General features: G+C 34.8%; 2 protein-coding genes across 4 annotated transcripts in view; one reads left to right on the forward strand and one right to left on the reverse strand.

The window, feature by feature from the left end:
• Positions 1-5,653: 5,653 nt before the first annotated feature.
• On the reverse strand, positions 5,654-9,248 carry pfdn4 (prefoldin subunit 4). The gene is made up of 4 exons (XM_067371956.1): positions 9,113-9,248; positions 7,389-7,496; positions 7,163-7,303; positions 5,654-6,652 (listed from the first exon to the last, which is right to left on the reverse strand). The coding sequence occupies exons 1-4, from the start codon at positions 9,137-9,139 to the stop codon at positions 6,521-6,523; spliced, it is 408 nt and encodes a 135-aa protein (XP_067228057.1). The 5' UTR covers positions 9,140-9,248; the 3' UTR covers positions 5,654-6,520.
• bcas1 (brain enriched myelin associated protein 1) overlaps positions 9,160-21,904 on the forward strand; it is a 20,712-nt gene continuing 7,967 nt past the window's right edge. For all 3 annotated transcript variants that reach the window (XM_067371953.1, XM_067371955.1, XM_067371954.1), the window contains exons 1-7: positions 9,160-9,200; positions 9,827-9,990; positions 12,901-13,151; positions 13,686-13,743; positions 14,240-14,315; positions 15,457-15,788; positions 20,623-20,781. In XM_067371953.1, coding sequence (XP_067228054.1) covers positions 13,705-13,743; positions 14,240-14,315; positions 15,457-15,788; positions 20,623-20,781 — 606 coding nt within the window. In that variant the 5' untranslated portion in view covers positions 9,160-9,200; positions 9,827-9,990; positions 12,901-13,151; positions 13,686-13,704. The remainder of the gene's footprint in view (positions 9,201-9,826; positions 9,991-12,900; positions 13,152-13,685; positions 13,744-14,239; positions 14,316-15,456; positions 15,789-20,622; positions 20,782-21,904) is intronic.

The raw sequence follows: 21,904 nt of genomic DNA on the forward strand, positions 1-21,904 counted from the left end.
GCACTCGCACATGCATATCCAGCTTATTTTTTACAATTTACTGCACTTCGATATTTTTCTCATTATTTCTCTATAGCGGAAGTCTCACACATTCACAGAAAACACTTTACCTTTGCGTTGAAAAATAAGGTGGATAGACTAAACGCAATACGCATGTGCACCGTTTTCACAGATTCGGGTTTTTGCAGTTTACACAGAGATGACAACGGTATCGTTTTCAAAGGTTTGTTTACAGGCCACCAAAATGGCATTGTCATGTAAATGAACAGCCAAAATGCATAAAAAGTTTTGCGTTTTTTTGTTGAAAACGGTGTCGTGTAAACAGCCCCTTACATTTTCAAAAAACAAAACAAAAACACAACCAAATCAAACAGTAACTAAGAAAAAAAAAATGGTATGATTTATAGCCTGTTTTCCTCATGGGGACCAAAAAATTTTGTTGGCTCAGCAAAATATGATGCATTTTACTTTCTTAAAACTTAATTTGCTCTGTACATCATTGGAGTGAAATCAGAGCACTAGATTTGAATCAGAGCATGAATTTCAAATTCAAAAATACAACTTGAAATGACATTCAAAAGCACTGAAATTAGAAATTCCAAACACAATCTCTGCAGGTAGATAGATACCTAGGACTGAAAACCCCTGCTGAGTGCATTAGATATTTAAGAGACGAAGTTCATTACGCAACCTATCAGATTTGCCTTTGAGATGGACTGCTGCATTTCTTATAGTATATCTTACACAAATTATTTCTTATAGGTGTGCATTTAAAAAAATATTTTAAAAAGTCTGTTCTTAACTCTTTCATATTTCAAAATAAGCAATGTAATCTATTCAGATACTACATAATCCCCACAAGGATTGAAGACAACACTGAGAAAGCACACCATTTGCAGACCAGGGATTCTTATCCTGCTAAATAATCCACAAGTAGTAGCATGCAGCATTAAAAATTAGTGATGTTTGTTTCTTGGCAATTGAGATTACCTCTGACACAAACAGAAGCAAGTGTGATTCATCTCTGTACGGTTTTATAGTCAAGGGAGATACTGAGCGATGGCGACGAACTCCCCAGAGGAAAAGAAAGAGTACTGGGAGACAGATTTGTGGTTCTTCTCCCATGGGCGGCACAGCGTACCATGCGTTTGCCATCTGTTGTGTAGGCAATAAAGCTGCATGGTGATCAAAATGTATAAACAAGACACGTTTTCAGCAGCTTGTTAGAATGAGAGATTCAATCAGAAATCTTGATTTGGTGGTGGCGACCTTTTGATGTAACCCCCATAGACTATCTGATGTGAGCATCCGGTAGTAGTGTCTAGTAATGCGCCTGGAATGAAATTACTTGAGAAACAGAGACTCCCAGTGGAAAGAATGTGGATGTGCATTACAAACCATCATACCTTACAGCAGAATTTGTCATTACTAATTCTTTTAAGTTTAATGTGTCACTTCGGTTGTGCTAAATTTTTAAACTATCAAACTTACAATTTTCACCTGGGACACCCTTAAAAATAAAGGTTCCAAAAGGTTTTTTGGTTTTGGTTTTTGTTTTTTTTTTGTTTTTTTCTTAGTGTGAACTGAAGAATATTTCAATAATCTTTTTGTGCAGTGGAAAGCATCCATGGATGTTAAAGGTTCTTCATGGAACTACTGATGCCAATGAAGAAACTTAAAGAGTGTAGATGCTAAAATGCGCAAAAAGTCCAATAGACCAGGGGTTGGCAAACTTTTTGTCATGAAGTGCCATTTGTACGTTTCTGAGTTAATGACCATTCCATAGGTTGCCGAACCCTGCAATAGACTAACATTGAAGAGACTTGAGAATATCATAGAGACTAATAAGCCAATAAGAAGCCACCTAGCAACCATGTAGTATGTCCTAAAAATCACTTAAAAACCCTGCAAACACCACTTACATTTCTTCAGAAAAATGGAAAATTCATATCTATAAAAAAGGAAGATAAACAAAAACTCAAAGAAAAATCTTTAGTTGCACAAATACCCTTGAGTTAAGCATGGTTGATTTAAATGCAAAAGGCCCATACAGTGTAATTTACAATCATGACTATCACTTGAGCACTGATACTGATAATAACAGCTCAATGTCTGGCAGCTAAATGGAGTGTTTACTGAAACTAACGCATAAATAACAAGCTCTTAAGAATAATAATTAAAAGACATGATGCAAGAGGGAAAGTAGGACCAAGAAAGAAAGAAAGAAAGTAAAAGAAGAAAATAAAAATGCAGAGGGAATGTGGTGAAGAAGGAAGGGAGAGCAGAAAATGAAGAATGAAGGAACATACATTAATGAAGAAAGGGAAGGGAGGAAATAAAGCAGACATTAAGGAAAAAAGGAAGCAACAGAAAGAAGGAATGAATGAAGGGACAGCAGGAAATGAATGAATACGGAAGGAGGGAAGGAAGGAGGGAGGTAAACAAGAAAAGCAAGTAAAGAAAGAAAGAAAGAAAGAAAGAGAAAGAAAGAGTTAAAAGTAAAAATGAAGGAATATTGAAACAAGAAAAGGAAGGACAGAAATAAAGGAAGAAAGGAAATGAAGGAAGAAAAAAGGAAATATAGCAGAAATGCAGAAGGAATGAAGAAACACAGTGAGGAGAAAGAAAGAGAAGAAAGAAAGAAAGAAAGAAAGAAAGAAAGAAAGAAAGAAAGAAAGAAAGAAAGAAAGAAAGAAAGAGCAGATCAGAAAATTACTGAATAATGAAACAAGAAAAGGAAGGAAATAATGGAAGAGAGGAAATGAAGGAAGAAGGAAACAAGAAAATTATGTTAATGAAGGGAGGAAGGAATGTAGGAAGAAAAGGAAGTGAGAAAGGAAATGAAGAAAGGAAGGAATGCAGGAGGAAAGAAAGAGAAAAATTAAGAAAATAAAGGAAGAAGGTGATAAAAGAAGTGAAGGAAGAAAAGAAGGAAATATGTCAGAAATGCAGGGGAAGATGGAAGGGAAAGCAGAAAATGAAGAAACAAGAAAAGAAAGGATGAGAGGAATAAAAAAAATTAAGAAAGAGAATGAAGGAACATAGGATATCAATGAAGGAAATAAAATTGAATTCCTCAGACATTAAGAAAAAAGGAAGCAGCACTGAAAGAAGGAACAAAGGGACAGCTGGAAATGAAGGAATATGGAAACAAAATTATGGATATGAAGGTGAAGGAAAGAAATAAAGGAAGAGTACATGAATGAAGGAAAGATGGGAAAGAAATAAAGCAGAAATAAAGAAGGCAGAGCAGGAAATTAAGGAATAATGAAGCAAGGAAGGAAATGATGGAAGGAAGGAAGGAAATGAAGTTAGGAAAGAAATTGAAATAAAGGAAAAAGGAAAGCAATGAAGGAAGGAAGAAGAGGTTGTGTGGGAATGCAGAATGAGAGTGAGTGGAGCTTCTCTTTATGGCCACTGCAGAAGAACGTTAATTGAGATCTGGATTCTCCAGGGATCGGCCACCAAAGCCTTGAACTCCATTCATTTATCTGATATTTTATTAGCGGGGTCAGGTCACACTCACACGCTCCCTTTAATTACAGCAGTGCCAGCACTCCTGCTCCAGCAGGGACCAGACCAACATCTGATTATACAGATGAACAATCAACAGCTGGAATTCAACACTCACTATTATAGACCAAATAGCACAGTTCTGCCACCGCGTAGTGACTATGTTTACTCTATAATGATGCAATTAGAGGGAGAAATAAATATATTTCTTACTTAACAGAATACACCATGTATGTGATAAACAAATCATGCAGGTCATGATGTCCTCTCTAATGAAACATATTGTGCAAATAACACATGAATGTCACAGATTTTTAATGCTCAGTTTTTTAAGGCTCTCTGGAGCTCACGTCACCATCTCGAGTGCAGGCCAGACAGACAGGAAGAGTTCTGCAGCGATTTCACTGTTTTATATGATTATAATCACATACATGGATATGATAAAATGATATCTTGTGAGTTTGATTCATACATTGATAGTTAAAGGGTTAGTTCACCCAAAAATTAAAATTCTGTCATTAATTACTCACCCTTATGCCGTTTCACACTCGTAAGACCATCGTTCATCTTCGGAACACAAATTAAGATATTTTTGTTGAAATCCGATGGCTCAGTGAGGCCTGCATAGGGAGTAATGTCACTTCCTCTCTCAAGATCCATAAAGGTACTAAAAACATATTTAAATCAGTTCATTTGTGCTCCGATGGTTCCTGAAACAGTGTTTTGAAATCGGCCATCACTAAATAAGTCGTTATTTAGTTTTTTTGGCGCTCAAAAAATATTCTTGTTGCTTTATAATATTAATATTGAACCACTGTCATGAATTGATTTAGATGTGTTTTTAGTACCTTTATGGATCTTGAGAGAGGAAATGTCATTGCTCCCTATGGAGGCATTACAGAGCCATCGGATTTCATCAAAAATATCTTCATTTGTGTTTCTGAAGATGAACGAAGGTCTTACGGCTGTGGAACGACATGATGGTGAGGAATAAATGACAGAATTTTCATTTTTGGGTGAACTAACCCATTAAATATATGACGCTGTGAGCAGTTTAACACTGCTGCAGTTCATATTATAGTTTCCCCATGAATTATGTTGATTATTAAGGACAAGAAAATCTATTTTTTGTCAAATTCAAATGCCGTTTTAGTAACAGTATGAGTGAGTTTATTGATAGAATGAATTTGTTGATAGAATGATTGTTAATGTAGTTCATGATTTACAAAAGCAGAATGTTACTTTTAATTATTTTAAGCCTAATTCCTAGTCAACATAGAATGATTTCTTAGTTTAATATATCATTTGTGATTGCATTTTCTATAGATAAGATCAGACGTGCAGTCTACCAATGACATTAGAGCGACAGCAGGAACGCCCATAAGTGACTTCACAGTACGGTGACTAGCGACATGCAGCGAAAAAGTCGCTGGGGGTGTGAATGGGGCTTGAGGCTATGCATTCCCTACAGGAAACATAAATGATTAGTTCACCTCTTCAGGTCTGAGTCGTTCCTTCTTTTGTCACGTGACGTAACATCCAGAAATTAGTTAATAATTCCCAACCTTCCTTAAAAACAAGCACATAGTTTTTTTTTTTTGCTTCTTTCTTAAAGTTACGTGATGCATTTTTTGTATCAATTTATAAATTTGTGTCATAATAGTTCTTTTCCATAACTTTTGATGAACGAACGACTCAGACCCGAAGACTCCATTCTGGTGAACTAATCATTTATGGTTATAGTTTTTTCTTATTCTAAATATGTTCAATGTTTGCGTAAATTGATGTTGGGGAATTTGTCTATTAGCATTTAACATTTTAATTATATGCTGCTGAAATTAATAAAATGACTTAAAAAAGATTTGTTCATTTTGCTGAACGAGACTCAAAGATCCGAACTTCACTTCACAATTTTAAACCTATCGAAAAATTAAAACAAATGCTGCTCTATTCTAGTGCTCAAATTGAATGTTTCTTAATTTGGATTCAAATCTGTAAACTGCATAGGATAAAAGCATCTGCTTAAATGAAATGTAAATATTACATTTAATTACTATTAACATAAATAAAAAAATGTATATCACTATTTCACATATAAAATAATTTAAAATACACACCACTAGTCTCTTATGCTCACCAAAGCTGCATTTATTTGATCAAATTTATTTAATCTGTGATAGTTTGTAATAGTTTATTGTGAAACAATTTAAAAGTATTATTATAATCTATTTTAAAATATAATTAATTCCTGTGATAAAGCTGAATTTTCAGAATCATTACTTCAGTCTTCAGAAATCAATCTAATATGATGATTTGCTGCCCAAGAAACATTTCTTATCATTATCAATGTTAAAAACAGTATAATTATAATTTAACATTATCAATACATTTGTCATTTTTGATGTGATCTACTTAATGCAAATATCAATTTCTTTAAAAGAAAAAAATCTCACTGACCTCAACCTTTTGAAATGGTAATTAAGTTTTAAAATAAATTAAATATTAATTGAATTTCATTAAACAATAAGTAAGTGACCTTGGGTTTACTACACTACTACATCATTTAGCTGACACTTTTATCCAAAGCAACTCACAGTACAATAACCTGAAGTTAAATGTCTGTATCAAGTGCACTATGGGTATATTTGAGCGGAAACGTGAACGATTATAACCTGCAACCTTTCCATTACCAGCTCAAAACTTTAACCGCTATGCTAATCGTGCCAATAATAAGCATCCACCGAAGACAAAAAATGGAAGTGAAAGAAACAATGTAAATGTTTTGCCTCTTTTTTTTATTTTTACATCAACGCCTCTCTTTCTCTCTTCCTGGATGCTTCATTGACCCAGCCCCAAAACCACCTGCAGATAATTCACTAAACATAACATGTGAAATGCAACAAACGTCACCAGTGTAAACAGGGCGAGAACTTGTTGTTAGAGTAGAAATGTCATATCCTGTTGGGAGAATGACAGTCTGTGAGGTCAAGTCCACATGCGTGAGGTTTCAGCTCTCTTCTGCCTCTAGATTGATGTTGTTTCCAAACTTGGCATATAATTGAACCTTCAAATCTCCAAGGACCTCCTGTATGGATGACACACGACCCTCCAGAGCTTTGATCTCATCCTGCAGAGCTTCCTGTGGATACCAGAATGTCAGTATAGAAATGTTGAGCGGTAAAACCAGGGTTCAAATTGAACACTTGGCTAGCAAAAACGCAAAATTGGTTTTGCAAAGAAAGTTAGAAGCTAGTTGGGTCATCCAACAACAACTATGTTGTGTTAGGTTGCTTTGTACTCGATTTGCTGCAAGTATGCAACAGAAAATAACTAAATAATACGAGCAAAAAGAAAATATTCTTTTATGAAATAAAGCATAATACAGTTTCATGGTCAGTAGAACTAAGTTCATGTATTTACATCCTCCTAAGTCTTTATTCGAAGATACAATAGTTGTAGTACATGGAATCAAATCTCATGAGATTTGAGCCTATAACCTTTCCAGATCTTTATCCACTAGTCTACAACACCTCAGAGGTTTTACAGATTCTGCGGTCCAGAATGTGTACGGCTAACTAGCTCTGCAGGATGCATAAAAACACACGCATGGCTCGAGTAAAGGCTCATGGTTTGGTTTGGGTCATGTCACCTTCGCTGCCTCCAGCATTTCCTGTGTCTCTTCTTGAGAGTGACTGATGAACACGTCTCCGATCTGATACGGGATCAGCATTGCATCATCCTCACACATCATGATGTCATCACTGGCATCCTCTAAATTCTGTAAAGATTTCTATAAAAAAAATGTAAAAAAAAGATCAGCATCTGCCTGAACAAAATGCAGTCTAAATTGTTTAAAAATCAAACCATCCATTTACCTTTTTGGCCTCGATTTCATCTTTCAGTTCAGACATCCGATTTGTATTTCTGGCAAACTTGTTTATCTTTTGCTGGTCTTCAAATGTTACATTGACATCTTCAGCTGCCTGTTATGATTCAAGAGAGATTTTTTTAATCAAAACTCTGCATTAAATGTGCAGTATGTAAGAATTCTGTCCGCTAGAGGTCGCTAGAGGTCATAGCTTGATGGCGACAAGTTTGAGCGCAGAATCTTGGGACATGTTGTCTTCACCTCAACGGATGGTGCAAAAGAATAGGGACAGAACTCGGGAAGAAATCATGTTCATGGATGCGATTATTAATGTTATTGTAGTATGAAGCAGAGCAGGACTGAGTGTTGTGGGAGCTGAACGAGGAGCTGGAGCGATTGCGCAACACACGCCTCACAAGCAGCGGGACTTTTATTATGACACAGTCGCCGGCGCTGCTTCCACTTTTCTGGTCATGAGTATGAGGTAACACAATGCTGTTTATCATATTAGATACATTTGAGTGTGTTAAAAATGTTATAATGTTACTCTGTGCATTCGCTCGGCGGCTGCTGTGAGACACTGTTACACACTGCAGGAAGATAGATCGAAATTAGAATATCATATTAAATGCTGGATGGCTTGTGTTGATAAATGGCATGCAATTAATTTTAAAACGTATTGTATGATGAAGAAAAATAAAGCTGCATCTGATTATGCTATGTTAGCTACTTCACAAAATAGTGTTTTTCTCTGAGGCATGGTAAAGCATGGTACTCGCAAAAAATTAGATTTAAACAATAAAACTAAACGTGTTGAGCTATATAACAATAATTCGTTTAAGGTCAAAAACAGTTGTTCCCTTGTATATTAAAACATGATATATATTAAAGTGTCTTTGGTGTTTCCATGGTTTCTACAAAATAAAACGGGAAACCGAGGGTAACGCGGGTATGACGCAATTGACAGGCGACTCCTCACACGTCCCAGAGCCTTGGTTAAAATTGCAATTTTCTCACTATTTAAAAATAGTTGGAAATATGTGGGATATTGCAAGTACTCAAGTGAACAAAATATATAAACACTGGCCTAGTGGTTTTGGATATTTTACTGCAAAAATCTTACATATTGCACCTTTAAATCTCATTTATTCCAATATAAGCAAATCTTATAAAGATATGTTACATATAAAGACTTGTATGAAGTCACTAAAAAAATAATACATCCTGTATCTGTAAACATATGAAGTGCCATTAATGACATTATATAATATTAAATAATGGCGTTAAATGTATATGATGTAAAAAGCACTCAGCAATTAATTCCACGTCATATCATACAGTATCTTAAACTCATAGATAGATGCATTTCTATCTAGGAATATCTATATTTTCAAATAAAGATAATATAGCATAAAGCTGTAACCTTACGATATAAACATACAGTATCATAAGCAGACATTGAGCTAAAAAGGCATAGCTTATGAGCTAAAAGAAAACGTACAGCTGTTTACAGATGAATGTAAACCTAAATAATAAGAGTTAAATGTCAATATGCCAGACAATCATGAATAATTTTGACGTTAGCCATCTAGCTAATGAAAATAACTAATCTCCAGCGTCCCTCACTATCTCGTGCACCTATTTAGATATTCCTGCACCACTAACATGCTACTAAGCACGCAAAAAAATCGTCATGAATCTAGACAGAAAGCATTTTATGTGAACTCATACCACTCCTTTCTTCATGGTGGCTGCCATCTTGAACTGGAAGCGGAGTCGGACTGCGTGCACGCGCGTGAACGGCGCCCGAATGGAGCACGTGGGTATTCATGAGGTTATGGCGTGGTTCTGTTGCCGTTTCAAAAATGTAGTACTTTTATGAGAGGAAGAATGAAATATAATGTTTGACTGTAATAACCGACTTAAAAAGTATTTCGTTTTTCTTGAAATTATCCATAGTTTCTTTGTGGTTAAGATTTTCAGGACTCTTACGACATCTTCTGGACAGTAGTAGCCTAGATTTATTTCCACACAGACTTAAAAACTTTATATTTTTATGTCCCAAGCTTGGTTTGTCGAAAAAAAAAACTTTTATTTACCTTTGTTGACCCTGCAGATTTAGCTATATCAAGAACCAGAAAAAAATACAGCTGTTATTTCCATCCTAACCACGTTTTGCCCCTAAAACAATATTGTAGGCCTACTACAGTGTTTACACGTTAACTTAGCTATTTGTTTACTTTCTAAATATCCACAGGGCCAAACCTGTATACTTACATTCAACTTGACCATTCTCATAGGAATCCAGCATTATAACAGACTTGTCTAGATCATTTTAAAGTCTGCCATTGTTGTGGTTATTTCTTGTTGCTTGTTGTCATTTTAAAATGCATGACTACATGTATTTATGTATTTCCTATATGCTTTTATCTTACGCATTTTCAGAAACAACTGAATCTTTGTATTGCTAAGCAGAATTTCAAAGGATCTCAAAATATCTTCTGCAATGTTTTTAAGAAGTGCAAGACAGGAAATGATGACAGAATTCGGTGAACTGTTTCTTTCAGCTTCAGGATAAGCATGTGACCTGAGTGTCCAATGTTCCTGTGGTAAGTAAAACAGTCAAGCCAGACACAAGCTGTTGAATATTTAGTTAACATAATGACAGTGTACACAACCTGACTGAACAAACTCACTGTGGTTGCTAGTGCTTGAGACTTCTTGAACATCCTTTTTGTAAACAGTGTTACGCCCCAAAGACAAATATTGAGATAATTTTCCCCACTTTTCCCAACCTGACTGTCATTACTATTGGTTTATGGTTCTTTTAATAGCTGTCATTAATTTGCATTGAGCATGCATGCCAAAATTATAATTTGATAAATATGAAAACTATTGCATTCTGTGCAACCTTTTAGCTTAATGAAAACAATTGTCGTTTGGATAATTTTATGGAACGCCTTCAAGGTTTTTCACTGTTACCATGTCGCAAGAATTCCTTTCATGGTGACAGATCAAGTTCACAGTGACCACAGAGGAATTTGCGTTTCGCCCCCAGTGTGTACATTTACAATGTGACTCTGTATCCATGAACGGCGCTTACATGACAAAATCTCACTCTCTGCTGATCTCCTTTGTTCGTTGTCATGTTTTCTGTTGAATAGTAAAACGCGGCGCACTGTACATATTAGTGTTTTGGTTGACATTTATTTCATGAGATGTTAAAGGGTTTACAGTGCACTTTGGCAAAGCGAGAGCTCAAACAAGCATGTGTGAATCAAATAGTTGCATTTACTGCCAGAGGACAGTCTGAGGATTGGAGAATGAATAAAACGTGGGAGATAATCAGCATATACTGTATAGGACAGCCTGTATTTATGCTCGTGCAATGAAAATAATTAATTTTATGTCAAGAAAAATATCTTAAAGGTCAAGTAGATTGGTAATTTATGACAAAACAATCAAGAATGTAAGCAGGGATCACAATGACATGCATTTACTGTCAGTTATACTGTGGTTACGTCACTGAATTAATACAGTAAACTTGATATTTGCTGTTTTATCTGTTTTTATCCATGTCAATTAGTATTCCTCTATTTTCCAAATAGTCTAAGAATGAGAGAATCATTGTCAAAATCTGTTAATATAACATATTTAAAATTAGGTCTTGTTAATCAATTAAAAGTTTTAAGTTGCATACTCTGGCCGACAAAATTTTGGAAAAATTACGATTGTTTTTAAAGTGTTTGAAAGTAATATTGTGAAATATTATTACATTATAAAATAACTGTTTTATATATATATATATATATATATATATATATATATATATATATATATATATATATATATATATATATATATATATATAATTTTTTTTCTTTTTTCAGCATCATTACTACAGTCTTCAGTGTCACATGATCTTTCAGAAATCATTCTAATATGCTGATTTAGCGCTCAAATATTACTGGTGCTAAATTATTATTAATATTTCTTATTATCATCAATGTTGAAAATAGTTTTTGCTGCTAATTTGTTTGTGGAAACTGACACATTTTTTTTTCAGGATTTTTTGATGAATAAAAGTTCAACTGAACAGAATTATTACAGAACATTATAAATGTCTTTACTGTCACTTGAATCAATTTAATGCATCCTTATTGAATAAAATTATTAATTTCTATTTTTTAAATTGTATTTTCTTACTTAGCCCAAAATGGTAGTGTATTTTAAATGGTAGTGTATTACGATTTCCACAAAAAATATGAAGAAGCACAACTACATATTTTTACATAATAATCAGAAATGAGCAGCAAATCAGCATATTAGAATGATTTCTGAAGGATCATGTGACACTGAAGACTGGAGTAATGATGCTGAAAATTCAGCTTTGATCACAGAAATAAATTACATTTTGAAATATAAACCGCTCTTTTAAAATGTAATAATATTTCACAATATTACTGTTTTTACTGTATTTTTCATCAAATAAATGAGCGTAAGAGGCATTTTTCAAAACATTAAAAAATTTTAATTATTCCAAACATTTGACCGCCAGTGTAATATACTGATTAAATAAATTAATTTCAATGCATCCCATATATCATTATTTGCTGAATATTTGCCTTAGAAATCAAAATATAGCTTCCATGTCATTAAACATAAGCCTTCCATTTGCCTACAATCCACAGCAATCCATTGTACAAATGTTTTGTATTTAGATGGTACTTCACCTTAGGATTTATTTTACAGTCTGGAGCTGATGACTGATCAAACCCAGGGTTTATCACATCAAAAAAAAAAAAAAAAATTCTTTATGTTTGATGATGAGCTTAAATTGATCAGTTTAACAGGCTGTAAAGATCAGATAATCCAATCAATACACCTGCAGTGAAGTTCAGAAGTTTGAGCCCCTTTGAAAAATCTGTGGCACTTTATTACAATTTAAAACTGTTGTTTTCTCTGTGAATATATTTTAAAATGTAATTTATTCCTGTGATCAAAGCTGAATTTTCAGCATCATTCCTCCAGTCTTCAGTGTCACATGATCCTTCAGAAATCATTCTGATATGCTGATTTGATGCTCACGAAACATTTCTGATTATTATCAATGTTGAAAACAGTTGTCCAAACTTTTGAATGGTAGTGTACATAAATTGGCACCAAAATATTATAATTGTAACCTTTCTCATTATTCACACTCTTACAATTAAGTGTTTGTCATAATGTATTCTGCAAGTGAGGAATCATTAAATAAATAAAGGCTTAGGTTGCTAAGTTTGATATCATGTACTCTGTACTCAAGCCCTGGATGAGAGTCATACTTCGCAAATAAACTTTTTTTTTTTTGCTTTATATCCTCTACACACATCCTGTTTGGGGCCAACCACACCTACAAAACAGACTCGCCCATGAGAGCTGTTCTCAGATCAGCTTGACACTTTCTCTGTCTCAGTTCTTTGAATGATATTGTCTGATGCCTTATCTTTGACATATGTTATAATCCTGTCACTTTTTAGGTGGAAAAGCTCATCAGTGAGAAACAAAAGGACATGATGCTGAGTTCATCAGTGCGAATGGGTTCACAGGCCATGTCTCATCCACAGTGTCTTGAGGTAATAAGTTTTGAGCCCCACCCTCTCTTAGGACAGGTATATGTGTACACACACAGGCTTGACAGATAGCAGACCGCTGGTGATTACTGTAATCGAGGTTTGGAAACTGTACACAGACTCTTAATTGTCAGTTTGGGGCACAAGACAGTGGAAAGGTAAATGCAAATATTTTCACTATGTACAATTGTATTTAAGTAATTTAATAATTAGAAGTATTATCTTAATAACTATCATCCCAGTTTGGGATTGAACCTACAACCTTCACAAAACAAGTCAGAAGCTACTCCACCCTGCAGCGATGCACTTTTGTCTTGTTTTCAAGTATCTAAACATTCTTAAATCAAGATATGTTTACTTTAGAAGCAAACTTACTTAAGATATAAAGTTTTATTTTATGCTTTAAAAAAAACATCTGCCAATCGGGTAAGAAAAATAGACTTAATTTCAAGGGAAAACAATTAATTTTAGAATGCAAGACTGAATAAAAAATCTTATTTTGCTTCTTAAGGAATTGCATCTTGATTTAGATATTTGTACTGAAAATAAGACAAAATACTGAGGAAGAAAATGTTTTTTTGCAGTTTGGCACTTTTAGTGATCTTATTGAATTCAACCACTATTTAGTGGGTATTTTCCTCATATTAATATTCAATAACTATGTGCTGTAATGTCAATGCCGATTTATTCAGTTGCTGACTTGAAGTGAAGATGGGGAACGAGCAATCAACTCAGAAAAAACGACAGAAGGTAAATTTAATTTGATTATTTTTATTATTATTATTCTTTTTGTGAGTAGTTGACATATAACATTGTTTTATTTATTACCTTATCTTAACAGAACTTTATTTTTCAACATCAATATTTTAGTTAAATGTATATACAAAAAAATTATTTTGGTGCTTTTCCAGCATATAAGATTTATATAATCGTGTTAGCTTGTTTTTAGCAATATCATAAACACATTTTTAAAAGTACAAATATTCTACATAGCAAATGTTTGGTAGATATTTGTATGTAGATTATAAATGATTTAATATAAATTTTTACAACACCCTTTTTCCATTATTCTTTGAATAATTCTGTGGGCAAGGTCTTTAAAAATGCGAGACTTTCTCGGCTAAAGATGATCATGTGAGTGTTGTGTTTACTGAGACAGCTTTGCATATTTAAACCAAGGCACCATGATTCAAACAAAAATGTAAAATAACATCACATCAGGAAACTAATCAATGTCATCTACCAGACAAATGCTGAGAATAAGGTCCAGAATGGAGAAATGAATGGACATGCAGTCCCGACTCCAGAAGTAACCAAACCTGGTATGTATATATACTGCAAATTTATTTTGTTTAAGTGACTAAACTTATCGGTAACACTTTACATTCATTAACTACATTAGTTAACATAAACAATACTTCTACAATACAATACTTAATGTCAAAAGTTGTATCTGTTAACATTAGTTAATGCACTTTGAACTAACATGAACATTTTTATTAACTAACATTAACAAGGTTAATAAATGCTGTAAAAAAAATACATTTTACAATAAGGTTCATTAGTTAACTACATTAGTTAACATGAACTAATAATGAACTACACTTCTACAGCATTTATTAATCTTAGTTCATTTTATTTCAACATTTACTAATACATTATTAAAATCTTGTTAACATTAGTTAATGTACTGTGAACTAACATGAACAAACAATGAACAACTGTATTTTCATTAACTAACATTAACGGAGATTAGTAAATACAGTAACAAATGCATTGCTCATTGTTAGTTCATGTTAACCAATGCATTATATAATGTTAACAAAATAGACCTTATATAAAGTGTTACCAATGTATCTCCCCTCATACTCCCAAAGTAAAGATGTGCAAAAGCTAAACTTGTTGGCATTCACATTGTTTGGATTAACTCAGCAAGTCGAGAACATGGTGCAAAGCTCTGTATAAACTTTGGGTGTTGTAGCCAGATGCATGGTGGATAAAGCAATGTTTAATTTGCGTTTTGTATGCATTGCAAGTTTGTGGTTGCTAACACTTTCACAAAGCCTTTATAGAAGAGAAGTGCACTCACAAGTACATTTTCCATGCTTGTTGAAAGACTTGCTGGATGTGAGTGATATACATGTCATAGAATGCACGCGTGAGAGAATGAAAGTTGTACAATGCATGTTGAAATAAGGCCAGAAACACACTTTACGCAGATGCATGTGCACAGTCCTGTTGAATATGCTTGTGTAACTTTGGCGGTAACTTCAGGACTAGACAGTTGCCTTCAAATATCAGGACCATTAAACTGAATATAAATAAGGCCTAAGCCATAAGAAGTGGGTGTGTATTGATTTATTATTGGTCAAAAAGATTATCAAATTGATAACTAAAGGCCGCATAGATATTATGTGTCCTTGTGCATTACATACATCATTTATTTTATTTTATTTTGTCTAGTGGCTAGCAAAGAAGCAGTGGTGGAGAAAAAGAGTGAAACCCCACCAGTGGTCATCAAAAATGAACCAAAACCACCAGTAAAAGAGGAGGTAGACAGCAGTAAACCCAACGGACCCGCACATGTAGAAACAACACCAGAGCAAAAAACGACAGTCGTGAAAGATGCAGAACCGCCCAAAAAAGACCCAAAGCCCAGTGAAGATGAAGTGACCAACTTCTTTGGTAAAATGTTCAAAAAGAAGAGCGAACCTGTGAAACCTGCATCAGAAAGCAAGGATTCAGTCGACGCAGTTCAGGTCACAGAGGTGGATCTGAAAATTGACGTGCAGCCTGTGAGTAGAAGTTGCAAAGTTGTTTATTATTTTACTAATTCAGTATAATTTCTCCTCAGTATCAACCATTCTCATTAACGGTTGGCTATGATTGTCACATTGCACAGCATTTTTGCTGTTAGTGTGGCAGAAAAATTATTTGGGTCACACGTTAGGGGTCCAATTCTCACTATAACTATGATTTTTGGCTCAATAAACTCCTAATTGCTTATTAATATTTAGTAAGATAGTTGCTAAAGGGATAGTTCACCCAAAAATGAAAATTACTTACTGATTTACTCACCCTCAAGCCATCAAAGGTGTATATGACTTTATTCTTTCATACGAACACAATCAGAGATATTTTTTAAAAAAATATCCTGACTCTTCCCAAAGTCCCTTTAAGACAAGTCATTTCACTCGGCGGCCATCTTTGAAACGCCTCTCGGGCATCATGCAATCTCTTTGAATGGGGAAACATCAAATTCTCAAACTGTTCGCCAACCTTACGATTAAATTTCATATTTGAAATCACCAATGAAATCTAACAACAACCGGCTCATAAATGTAGTTTCTAAACACTCGAATCATGACAAAAAAACTATTTTTCAGGCTGGATCAAGCTAATGCGCATGTGCAGACCTCTTCGGAGGCGCGCGTCTGACTGTTTCGATAGAAACCGGTGATTCTAACGGCCGCTGAAGTGACGCGATGACTTTACCAGTCGGCGATTGGCTCTTATTTAGAAGGCGGGACTTATTCCGCCATATTGCGCGTTACACTTTCTCCCCTTCAAAACAATACGAGTGACACGTCTTGTGTTATTCTATAGTCTTTGCTCTTCCAAGCTTTATTGCAGTGAATGGTGGACATGATTTTGGATCCAAAAAAAGTGCATCCATCCATTGTAAAAGTACTCCACACGGCTCCAGGGGGTTAATAAAAGTTTTTGTAGGAAAAATATCCATGTTTAAAACTTAATCATCTAAAATGATTAGCTTCCAGAGGACGACCATACTGAGTAACCTCTGACGCTAGGATGTAGGAGTATCGTAAGCTTAGGCGCCTCTCGCAGATAAAAAAACAAATAGGGTTGGGCAACAAACTCAAGGTCCCTTTTCTCTTATATCGAAATCCTCCAACATTTCTCTTTAAAATTCCTCATTTTAGACTTCGAATTCGTGAACGGTGTTTTGTTTTCCTCTGCGCTTCCACATTCGTCATTACATCACGTGTTGGGTCAGAGGTTACTCTTCCACCACAAATCGTTGCGTACAACCGTCTGCCAGAAGCTAGTTATTATAGTTAATAAAGTTTTAAATATGGATATTTTTTTTCACAAATACCCATCGTTTCGCTTCAGAAGGCCTTTATTAACCCCCTGGAGCAGTGTGGATATCTTTTATGATGGATGGATGCACTTTTTTTGCTTTAAAATCATGCCCCCCATCTACTGCCATTATAAAGCTTGGAAGAGCCAGGATATTTTTAAATGTATCTCTGATTGTGCTCATCTGAAAGAAGATAGTCATATACACCTAGGATGGCTTGAGGGTGAGTAAACAATGGGGTAAGTTTAATTTTTGGGTGAACTAACACTAAGTTTAGGTAAGATTAAGGGATGTACAATATGGTCAATCAGAGTAAGGCATTAATATTTGCTTTATAAGTACTAATAAAGAACCAATATCCTAGTAATATGCATGCTAATAAGCAAGTGGTTCATAGTGAGAATTGGACCCTAAACTAAAGTGTTACCATTATTTGACATTGGAAAATGTAGTATGCAATATGTAAAAAAAGTTCGAAGCAGATCCATCATAAAATAAAGAATGTTTTAGTATGTTAATAGAATACATCGCATGTGTTGTTATTAAAGCTCATGGTTATTTTTGGATGGATACCTGAAGTGTTCTGCAGAGCATCCACCAGGTAACAACTAATCCTCGTAAATCGCAAAAATAGTGCATTCTGATTCACATTTACCAATTTCTCGTTCCAAAAGGATAAAGTCTTCATTAATTCAGACCAAAAGGAGATTCTCGAAGAGGTCGCGGAAAAGCTTAAACTGCAATTGGTTGACGCCATTCCCGCACAACCCGAAAGCCTAAGCTCAATGACAAAGAACTTCTCGATGGAGTCATCTAGCACGAATGTTGAAGACAAGACATGCTTGGAGGTCCTACCAGATTTGCACGCTATACAAGAACCAGTAGCTGTTGCTGAAGAACATCTAAGTGGAAAGCCAGTTACAAGAAAAGCCAGTGAGGTACATCTAAAATCTGAAGAACCACCAACGATTGACGCTAAGGTTCCAGAAGATGAAGAACCTAAGAATGTGGATGCTGAACGGGCCTTGTTAGAACAAAAGGAACTTATTCAAATTTTTGAAAGCATAATATCAGATGAAAGGGAACAATTAGCATGTGAGAACGTTCCAGTGTGTGAAGCTACCAAACATATGATTGATGAACTTGAACCTATTTCCAAAAAACTGATTAAAGTAGCTGATGAATCTGATAGTTCTATTGTGCACGGCATGTCTTCAGTTGTAAAATTAGCAGTTGATACTGTCCAGGTCCTGTCTCCTGTTGAGGAACCAGTCGTTGGAAATGAGGAGCCATTGCTAGTTGCTGAAGAAATTGCGGATATTGTTGAGGAAATCTTGCAGATTACTCAGGAACAAGAAACAGTGTGCCATGCAAATGATACAGAAGTCCTAAGGAACAATTTCAAGGAGTCGTTGGTCGTTGTAGAGGAACCATTAACAACATCTGTGGAACCAGCGCTGGTTGCTGAAGAAGAAATGTCCCCTGCCGCTTTCGAATTCATCTTAGATGCTAATGGAAAGGCAGCTGTAGATGAGGAAAGTTGGGTGATTATTGAGGAACCGGCTCGACCACTGAACGTCTCTGCCCATAGTGGACGTTCAGAAGAACCTGCGCTCACTAAAAGTAAATGTAATTCAGCAGAATCTACTCAAATTCTTTCCCAACTCAAGTCCATCTGCACTAAGGCTTTAGAAGATGCTTCCTATAAGCCACTCAGTGTAGATGTATGTGCTGATGAAAGCACTATTCACATCACAATTGAGGTTTGCCCGGACGAGTTCACATGTCTGAATAAGGTCAGTTACAACAACGATGTTCTTTCAACGAGAAAGGCACTGCATGGACAAACTCACCGCATGCGATTCACTCAAAATCCTTTCCTCAAGATGCCTGTCATCGATTAACACAAAATTAACATGAATTGTTCCTGAAAGTGTCGTCGAAACTTACTGCATCAAAAAATAACACTTGATAGTTTATCATGTTGGATTATTGTGTTGTCTCTATAAATACTACCGATCAAACTTTTTGAATACATTTTTTATGTTTCTGAAAGAAGTCTCACCAAGGCTTCATTAATTTGATCAAAAATACAGTAAAAACTGTAATATTGTGAAATATTATTACAATATAAAGTAACTGTTTTCTATTTTAATAAATTTTAAATTGTAATTTATTCCTGTGATAAAAAGCTGAATTTTTAGCATCATCATGATCAGTCACATGATCCTTCAGAAATAATTCTTATATGCTGATTTGCTGCTCAATTATTATTGGTGCTCAGTTTTTAATAATGGTTCTTATTATTATCAATGTTGAAAACAGTTTTGCTGCTTAATATTTGTATGCAAACTGTGAGAATATTAGAATGATTTCTGAAGGATCATGTGACTCTGAAGACTGGAGTAATGATGCTGAAAATTGATTTTGCCATCACAGAAATGAATACAATTTTATAATATATTCAAATAGAAAATAATTATTTTATCTTGTAATAATATTTCACAATATTACTGTTTTACTGTATTTTTGATCAAATTGTGAACAGAACTTTAAAACATCCTACACCCTAAACTAAAAAATGCTGGGTTAAAAACAACCCAAGTTGGGTTGAAAATGGACAAACTCAGCGATTGGGTTGTTTTAACCAAGCGGTTGGGTTAAATGTTTGCCCATCATGCTGGGTAGTTTTATTAAACCCAGTTACTGTTTAAAAATGACTGTATTGCTTGCTTAAAATGAACCCAAAATAGGTTGGAAATTAAAAATTAGACACATAATTACTAGAGGCAACAATAATAATCAAAAGGTGTACATTTATTAATAAGCAATTTAATGAATCATTATTGTTTCATTATTATTCATTGAACTTTTATTAATAACTGTTAATTTTGGGTTCATTTTAAGCAAGAAATACAGTAATTTTTATACAATAGTTGAATTAAATAAAACTGCCCAGCACGTTGGGCAAACATTTAACCCAACCGCAGGGTTAAAACAACCCAATCGCTGAGTTCGTCCATTTTCAACCCAACTTGTGTTGTTTTTAACCCAGCATTTTTCTAGAGTGTAATTATTCCAAACTTTTGACCAGTAGTGTAACTGTCTCAGACACAAGTGTTTGTTTTGTCTTTTTCTTGTTTTAAATTTGATTGAAATGCAAATAACATCTTGTATCTAATGAAGAGCTACTGTACACCAGTCATCAGTCTGTAATATGTTCAACATTAAGTTTTCTAAAAGTGATTGCCAGTAAAATATAACAAGCCAAACACATACTGTAATATAAATATGACACTTTTTACTGTAACATAAAGCACACGCAGACTTTAAGTCCAGCACATTGCTGAATATCAATGAGTGAGGGGGGGAAACAGGCGTTAATAATAGGATGATTGTTGCTGCTGGCTCGAGTAGGCAGAGGCATGGATGGAATTGTGCCCCTATTTCAATGCATCTATTGCACATCAGCTGTAAGGGTTGTAACACATTTCCAAGGGCTAATTCTCTGGATTTGTCTATAGGATCCAGTGGACATAAAGACCAGCACAGAGCTTGAGCCGGAGCCGGAGCCGGAGGGTGAAGCTCTCAAACCCAGTCCTGTGGAAGTCACAGAAGAAAATAACCCACCTGAGGACATTAAAACAGCTGAAAAGTCAGTTATGAACTTTTTCAAAACATTTGTAAGTACAAATTTAATTATTTTGCTTAGAATTTGATTCATTTAAACTTTCTAAGTTTCTTTAAAATGGCATTTACATTTATGCATTCGACAGATGGGTCGTTTTAGTGCATTAAAGAGTTTTTTTTTTTTTTTTGAGGGAATTAAACTCATGACCTTGGTGTTTCAAGTGCATTGTTCTTTCAATTGAGCTATGAAAAGTAGGGATGCACCGATAGTAAAATTTTGGCCGATACTGATAACCGATAATTCTTTATATTTGAAAGCCGATAACCAATATATTAACCGATAATATATTAATCTAAATCAAAATTTACATATAATTATTGAGATCCTGATTACAAAAATAAAAGTCTCAGCATTAAAAATTCATGTCCCAAGCACACAATTATAATGTTCTCATAATATTATGTAGCTTATATGAGAGAATTGCGCTGTAGGTTGCACTTAACTGTATTTTCCTTTTTGAAGTGATTTCAATCATATTTCAAGTAACATCTTTAAATCGCATCTGAAGTGTCTCAGCTGAAGGAAATAATCCATTATTTATTTGCTTTAATATATCGGACAAATTTTCTTATCAGGCCGATAACGATAAAATTAAAAATGAACATATATCGGCCGATACCGATATGGTCGCCGATATACCATGCATCCCTAATGAAAATATTTTTTAAGGAAAAATTGTGCAGAGTGTGCAGTGTTTATAATATATAACTTAAAGAGAATAGCAGGAAGGTGTGAATTTCTGTATAAGTGACCACTATACAACAATCTAGACTTGCTGTACCAGACCACAATGATGCAATTTTACTCCATCATTGTTGTATTTGTTACACTGCATCTTTAATCTGTTAAACTATCCTTGGCACTCTGCTAAATCAAGCCTTTGGACATGTCACACTGTGGCAGCCTTTTGTTTGCTGCATAATGTGAGCTCACAAGGGAGGCCTGTGCGTTTGGAGTTGTGATGTGCTGTGATAAAGCACGGGTAGGCCTACGCCATCTCCAGAGGACAAAGGCTGACTCAATATGAGAAACATGTTCAGAACGGTCCCTGCCAGGGAGCTCTTTGTGTGCCCGTGGCAAAGCGAGCCCATCTAAACTGCGTCTGGGGTTTGACA

The sequence above is a fragment of the Chanodichthys erythropterus genome, chromosome 20 (genome assembly GCF_024489055.1).
Source record: "Chanodichthys erythropterus isolate Z2021 chromosome 20, ASM2448905v1, whole genome shotgun sequence".
In the NCBI taxonomy this organism is placed as follows: Eukaryota; Metazoa; Chordata; class Actinopteri; order Cypriniformes; family Xenocyprididae; genus Chanodichthys; species Chanodichthys erythropterus.